This window comes from Suricata suricatta, chromosome 13 (assembly GCF_006229205.1).
Source record: "Suricata suricatta isolate VVHF042 chromosome 13, meerkat_22Aug2017_6uvM2_HiC, whole genome shotgun sequence".
NCBI classification, from domain to species: domain Eukaryota; kingdom Metazoa; phylum Chordata; class Mammalia; order Carnivora; family Herpestidae; genus Suricata; species Suricata suricatta.
This window is the reverse complement of record NC_043712.1, coordinates 80,245,640-80,253,600: the sequence shown is the minus strand read 5'-3', so window position 1 is coordinate 80,253,600 and position 7,961 is coordinate 80,245,640. Positions and strand designations below refer to the sequence as shown.

Here is a 7,961-nt window from a genome sequence, read left to right as displayed (position 1 = left end):
GCTCACATCTCCCTGATCCCCGAAACACGCTGCCCCTTCAAGGCTGGCCAGCGCTGGATTCCCTCCACAAATTCTGACAAATCTGACTTAATAAGTGGTGGTGTTTCTAGTTAAGGTTTTGTTTTTCTCAAAAAAAAAATCAGTTCATTATTTACTTTGAGTCTTGTGACATTCAGATCATTTACACCATCCTGTCTGTTGCCAGTCAACGTGAGAAGTTCAGTTAGTTAGGGATTTCTTTTTGTGGCTCTAATTTGCATGCACGTGGATCAACACCACCACGGCAGCAGCACGAAGGAGGGAGGGGATGGGAGGCAAAGGGCTCCCTGTCCTAACAGGGAGTGTGAACAGGTTCAAAACCTAATACAGGACAGGGCTTGGGGTGAGGTTAGCAAGATGCAAAATGTAGAGGCACCAAAATCTCAGCAATCAAAATAAATATATCAATGCAATAATTTTAAAAATCAGTATCATGATTTGCTGGGATGCCTGGGTGGCTCAGTCTGCTAAACATGTGACTTTTGGTTTCAGCTCAGGTCATGATCTCATGGGTTTGTGGGATCCAACCCCCAGTCAGGCTCTGCACCGACGGCATGGAGCCTGCCTAGGATTCTCTCTGTCCTTCCCTCTCTTCCCCTGCCCTACTCAGGCAAATGCTCTTTCTGTCTTTCACTGTCTCTTTCTCAAAATAAATAAATGTACTTAAAAAAAGTCAAAACCAATGCAATTAAAACCTATGATAAACAAACTATGCAAATTTTAAATAGAGACAGGCTCCAGTTCTCTGTTTAGCGTGGTTGGTTTATTAACTAGACAGCCCTCCAAGATGGAGAAAGGCATCAGAGCCCCACCAAGATACATTGCCGACTCCATTTGCAGCAAGGAAGGCACTCACTCTTATCCTGCTCTTGAGCATAGAAAAACATGTCAAGCACTTCCTGGAAAAAAAGATGTTCTGTTTTTTTCATCGATTAAAGTCTGCATTCGTTTATTCCTTTTATTCACGAAGAGTCATCTTGGACCTTCTAATGCATTCACTTAACCGGAAATATTCTTCCTCCTGCTGTCCCTCCTCCTCTTGGTCAGTGCAGGTGGCTGGCCCGTCCTGTCTGACCGCTCACCGGCGTGGGACTCGTCTGGTGCCGTGGGTGTCCGTCCTGCTGTTGCGTCATCTCTCCCCCTTCACTCCTTTGATCCCATCTGTGGTCCTTGTCGTTCCTTGGATTCAGGACTGTGGGATGGAAGGAGCAGGGAAGGCCCCACTGTGTTCCTTGCTCGGCCACCAAACGGATGTGTGACCCTGAGCCCCACCTGGCTCCTCTCTGTGTTTCCTCAGCTGTGAAAACCTCAAAGCCCGTGTTCCTCTCTGCTTCTCATGCTCTGTGCTTCTGTTTCCACCTCAGAAATCTCACATCCACAGGCTTTTCATTTTTAACTCCTTGGCCCCCTCCTCATTCTGAGGGCCTTCCCCATCGCCTCCGGAAAATTAATCTCCCCTCACTCTTTTCCATGATGCAGGGTGAATGATAGAAGTGTTTGGGATTCACGTGTAGAAAAGCTGTGATTTCTAAAGAAAACCATGACAGGAAATGTCCAGCGACCCTTCCACTTGCCCAGGGCACAGTGCATGAATGGCCCCAGAAGTCTCTGTCTGCCTCATCATCTTCTTCTTACCAAGCTGATATAGCATTCACTTATTCAACTGACATCCATTGACTGCCTCCTAAGTAGCAAGCACTCTTCTAAGCCCTGAGTTAAACCACATCCCTACCCACTTGGCGTGACCAACTATTCTAGCACATGTATATTTACTTTATACACTCAGGCAACAAAAAAAGACATTGCTTTATGATCCTTAATTTAATTTATGGCCTGGAGCTTCCATTCCACAAGGCTGGCAAAAATGTTAATCTTGGGCATTTTTAGGGGCCTGTCCCAGAACTCTATAGGGTCATACAAACATCTGAAGACGTTCTGGTGTGCCGGAAAATGGGTCCAAAGACCTCACTCGTGTTCAGTCCATGGCGATCATCACTGATGTCCTTCTTACCAAACCCTCACTGTCCCTTGATGGTAGGTGGCTCCGCAGCTTCTGTGCCGTGTTGGCCTGGAGCTCTGTGCTCCACATGGGAGCCCCTGGGTTCAAGGTCTTCCTCACAAGTCTCCAAAACTGTGTTCCCTGCCTTTCTTTATGCGTAAGTGCCGCTGAAGCCTTTTTCTCTGACATGATCAGAGCAAGGGACAAAGTGCTTGATTCGTGAATCTAAAAAAAGGTAAAAGAGGTAACTAAGTGCATTTTTTTTAATTTTTAAATGCCTTTTATTTATTTTTGAGAGACAGAGAGACAGCGTGAGGAGGGGAGGGGCAGAGAGAGAGGGAGACACTGAATCTGAAGACAGGCTCTAGGCTCTGAGCTGTCAGCCCAGAGCCTGACGCAGGGCTCGAACCCATGAACTGTGAGATCATGACCTGAGCTGAAGTCAGACACTTAACCGACTGAGCCATCCAGATGCCCCCTAGTATACATATCTTGACCATTGTATTTTTAGCACAAAACATATAAATATATATTTATTTGTCAATCTTTTAATATTGATCCAAGGCCTTTTCTTTGAAGATGAGCTCCCTGTTTGGTGGTGTGATTATCTTTATTAAAAAGATTCCTACTCATTATTCATCAGTAATGTTCACCTTTAATTTCTTTACAGCTAGTGGGAATTTAAAGACACTTGGGAAGCAATCTGAAGAATTTTCTATACATTTTTTTAAAATTTAAATTCTAGTTAAATACAGTGTAACATTGGCTTCAGGAGTAGAACGTGGTGATTCATCTCTTACATTTGACACCCATCACTCACCCCAACAAGTGCCCTCCTTAATGCCCGTCACCCATTTAGCCCATTCTCCACCCACCTCCCCTCCAGCAACCCTCAGTTTGTTTTCTGTATTTAAGAGTCTCTTAGGGTTTACCTCCCTCTCTGTTTTTATCTTATTTTTCCTTCCTTTCCCATATGTTATCTATTGTGTTTCTCAAATTCCACATATGAGTGAAATCATCTGATATCTGTTCTTCTCTGACTGACTTATTTTGCTTAGCCTAATACCCTATCTTCCCATTCTGTACATTTTTTTTAATCTTCCCCAATATTTCACTGTATCTCGCTCACATTAATTTTACAGCATTAGCTCATTGCCATTCTCTAATCCTTTTCTAAATATTCAACTTAATTTTCATAGAAAGAACTCTTCCTATGTATATTCACATCTCACTAGTTCACATATAGTTTAATAATTGCATATTCTGAATGGCAAGTATAATAGGCATTAGCATATTTCGGAGCAAGCTTAACTGATTCGTGATAAGCACATAACCCAATGGCTAGAGGCTCAAGTAGGTGAGCAGATTAGAAAGTGACACCCTAGTCACAGCTCCTGTGGTTTCACAGAAACAGAAAGCTTAGGTTTGTTTATCTACCGGTTCCACGGAAATCAGTTAAGAAAACGTTGCAGTGTTTACAGCATTGGTTAAAACTCTGCTTGCCTTATTGTCTTGTCAATAGATACCATCACTTAAAAACGTGGTGGTGAAGGTCTTTCTTGAAACTCACAATGATGTGCAATAAAATACGCCTTACTTTTTCAGTTCTTGCAGTGTCAAGTTCAATTTCACTGCGTTTTCTTAAATAGATGGGATATTGTCCCTAATCCTAACCCTAGATATGAGAGGGGAGAAAAAGATACGGCCTATATACACCACAGAATATTACTCAGCATAGAAAAGAATGAAATCTTGCCATTTGCAAAGACGTGGATGGAGCTAAAGAGTATTACACTAAGCGAAATAAGTCAGTCAGAGAAAGACAAACACCGTATGATTTCGCTTATATGTGGAACTTAAGAAACAAAACAAAGGAGCAAGTGGAATTTAAAAAGAGAGAGAGAAAAACAAACCAAGAAACAGACTGTTAACTAGAGAACAAACTGATGGTCCCCAGAAGGGAGGTGGGTGGGGGAATGGGTGAAATGGGCAAATGGGGATTAAGGAAGACACTTGTTGGGATGAGCACTGGGCGGTGTGTGCACGTGTTGAATCACGGTATTGTACATCTGAAACTAATATGACACCATACATTGACTAACTGGAATTTAAATAAAAACTTTAAAAAATCGGGGCGCCTGGGTGGCTCAGTTGGGTGGCTCCCACTTCGGCTCAGGTCGTGATCTCATGTTCGTGGGTTCGAGCCCCACGTCGGGCTCTGTGCTGTCAGTTCAGAGCCTGGAGCCTGCTTCAGATTCTGTGTCTCCCTCTCTCTCTGCCCCTCCCCCTCTCATGCTCTGTCTCTCTCTGGATCAAAAATAAATAAAACATTAAAAAATTAAAAGAATAAAAAGTAAAAAAAAATAATAAAGTTTATCTTTATTTACCCTCCACGACCTCAGTTAACGTGATTGAGTTTTAACTTCATTCTTTTTTTTTTAATTTTTAAAAATGTTTTTTATTTATTTTTGAGAAACAGAGACAGTGCGAGCAGGGGAGGGTCAGAGAGAGAGAAGGACATACAGAATGCAGGCTCCAGGCTCTGAGCTAGCTGTCAGCACAGAGCCCGATATGGGGCTCAAACCCACAAACTGTGAGATCATGACCTGAGCCGAAACCGGATGCTTAACTGACAGCCACCCAGGTGCCACAATGAGTTTTAACTTCATTCTTGTTCTCTGTCCTCATTTAACCTCTTTTACAGGTGTTAATGAAGAGTGATATGGAAAAAAAAAAAAAAGAAGAAGAAGAAGGTGGGAGCATGGGTAGAGGGAATAGAAAACAGGAAAGGAGCCAAAAGCTAATGATCTGATTTCTGTACGAAGTGGGTACTCGACTCCCCAGGAATCCAGATGATAAACGGGTATCACATGCGATCTGGCCTCACAAAATGTGCCAGTAGCAAATTTTCCTGGGTACCAGTTGGGTTATTAAAAGAAAATAAACCCTTTTGTTTCTGTATGTCACGTTCGTGGCTGCAGATCCAGACGGAAGCGTGGCTTGCTTGCACATGTGTGGAATGGCTGTCTCTACTTAAGGTTTTCGTCTCCCCTCTAACTTGTAAGATTATATCTGAGCTTCTCTGTCCAGTCATCTTCATAGATAATTTCATGCAGTTACCCACAGCATATTAAATACCGGACTTGCTTCTCGGACAATCCAAAGCACAGCGCTGATCGTGTCACCTTTAACTCTGAAAACTCTACATCTTTCCTTGTCCTAGTGAATTAAATCCTTACCCTTTGCCCTGGCATTTACACCCTTCCAAACAAGGCTTGCTCATAAGGACACCTGGGGGGCTGTGTCAGTTAAGCATCCAACTTTGGCTCAGGTCATGATCTCGCAGTACATGCGTTGGGCTCTGTGCTGACAGCTTAGAGCCTGGAGCCTGCTTCCGATTCTGTGTCTCCCTCTCTCTCTGCCCCTCCCCTGCTCGCACTCTGTCTCTCTCAAAAATAAAACATTAAAAAAAATCAAACACACGTTGCTCACTTGTCACTCAGGACTATCCTGTGTCTACACTCCACTCAGGACACCCTGGGCTCTGTGCTTGTCCTTGGACCCTGAGCATTTGCATGCGCTCTCATTGTCCAATGAGAACACATACATTCCCCTCGTCCCTGTCTCTGTCAGGGACAGGCGAGGGTTGCAAGTAGCAGAGTCCCTCCCCCTCCACAAATGACAGGTTCCGTTCTCCTCAATATGGCATCTTTGTTTTTCCCCTTACGCCAGCATTTCCCAAACGTGTCTTTTATCAGTATCCCTGTGGAAGCGTTTGTCCTGAAACAGACTTACTTTGCCTTCACTTCAATACTTTATTATAGAAAGTTTTCATCTACATGAAAATCAAACAAACAAACCCAGCACCCCTTGATAAATAAAAGCTCACCACAGAAATGACTTCCATAAAACATGCAGGGATATTACCTTCTCTCTCGGTAGCACTTGCCTGAGGCATGCTCTGTTTTGGTTAATATATTTAAGATTGGCAGCAGAGTTTCTCCTTGATGAATCAGGAGAATTGAAGAAGAATGGAAAACGGAGTACTTTCTCACGTTTTGTAGGTAACGCCGTGTCCGTGAACCATCTAAAATAACCTCCCACATCATCTGTGTGTGTGTGTGTGTGTTTACGTGTCCCACACTCTGGGAAACAGCCTTACTCCTGTGACCTGATAAGCAGCCAGAGGGCAAGAGAGGATTCTCTTCTCCATGTCCTGTGCCTTTCTGCGAACCTATTGCTTAGGTCTCTCAACCATCCTTCTTCTGGGGGACCTGGTGGACCCTTGTGAGCCACCGTGTTCTTTGATGGGAAGAAATGAGCAGTTCTTTCTGCAACACTGGCCAAGGGATTGCTCTGTCTTTTCTAGAAACATCAAGATAGTAGGCTCTTTAAATGTCCATCACCTGATGAGTAGATCTAGAAGATGTGGTATATATACACAATGGAGTACTACATGGCAGTGAGAAAGAATGAAATCTGGCCATTTGTAGCAAAGTGGATGGACCTCAAGGGTGTCATGCTAAGCGAAATAAGTCAGGCAGAGAAAGATACCATATGTTTGCACTCATAGGTCTAACAGGAGAACAGGAGAAATCTAATGGAGGACCAGGGAGAGGGGAAGAGGGACAGAGAGTTAGGGAGAGAGAGGGACGCAAAACTTGAGAGACTACTGAATACTGAAAACGAACTGAGGGCTGAAGGGGGAGCAGGGGAAAGAGGTCGTGGTCATGGAGGAGGGCACTTCTGGGGAAGAACACTGGGTGTTGTATGGAAACTAATTTGACAATAAACTACTTAAAAAAAAAAAAGATAGTAGGCTCTTCAGGCCTCTGGTCTTAGGCTGGAGAATGAATGTTTTTCCTCAGGTTCTGGTGCACATATGTGTTTTAGGGGGTGTCCATGGTGTGGGGGTTGGGTAATGTCATGGTGTTTTCTGTGGTGTTTTCTGAACTTTTTAATTCTCAAAGCTCTGTTCATGAAATGCCCTGATGCTCGGGAGCTGGGTGTGTAGGTTCCTGTCTGAGATCAGCATTTTGGGGGAGCTGGGACAAGACAGGAGACCATCTCCTCCCCCCAGCGCCCCCACCCTACCCCCTCCTCTCTCCTTTTATGGAAGAGGAGCCAGGATCTAGCAAACAGCAGCCCCACCAGCCATGGCTCTACCTGCAAGGTGCAAATTGTACTCAAACTCAAATGCTCACGACAGAACCCAATCACGGCGGCCCTCCTGTGACTGAGGCGTGTTGTTCACAGTCTGCTTTTCCTCCCTTTCCAGGCAGTGCTGAGTCCTCTCATAGCCATTGCGCTGAAAATCTCCCAGATTCATGAGAGAACCGGCCGGAGGGGCCCCACAGTCATCACCTGAATGGAGGAAGGATCAGTGACAATGGCCAAAAGAGAGCGCTTGGCGGGAGACACTTCACCCACGCCTTCTTGCTACCTGTTTGTGCCTTTTATGACTTTGGGGGGGGGGGATAATTTGTTGGTGGGGATGGGGGAGGGGCGGGGGGGAAGAGAAAAAATCTATTCTGCTTGGGTTTGGCTCAGTTCCTCCAAATGCAACAGGCTTCAGTTGTCTGTGAAACCTGCACTGTCATTTGATATCTACATTTTAGCATGCAAAGGATCCTCACCTCGGGAAAAGAGCAGGGGGGCTGGGGACCTGTCCATCCTGGCATCTCTGTACCATCCGTGTTAGGTGTGGCAAGGTGCTGAAATCCTGATCCAGGCGCAGCGCCAAAATTAACCTGACCCAAAGCCACAGGTGCTGCTGGGCAGAGCTCAGAAGACTGTCCTCTGTGCGGTGGAGGGCTTGGCCCTTCATCTGGGTCAGGTCTCCTGTGGGGGGAAGCGGAGCTCCTAATAGTGCCTCATGCCCACAAGCCACCATATGGCCCCTCCCCCCACCTCCATCTCCCCG

At 45.1% G+C, this 7,961-nt stretch overlaps 1 protein-coding gene across 1 annotated transcript in view; it reads left to right on the top strand.

Moving 5' to 3' along the window:
- Positions 1–7,463, top strand: part of LOC115275968 (phosphoglucomutase-like protein 5) — a 149,692-nt gene extending 142,229 nt beyond the window's left edge. Inside the window, exon 8 of the mRNA XM_029919681.1 lies at positions 7,317–7,463. Within this exon, the coding sequence (XP_029775541.1) occupies positions 7,317–7,406 (90 nt within the window). The 3' untranslated portion in view covers positions 7,407–7,463. The remainder of the gene's footprint in view (positions 1–7,316) is intronic.
- Positions 7,464–7,961: the final 498 nt, after the last annotated feature.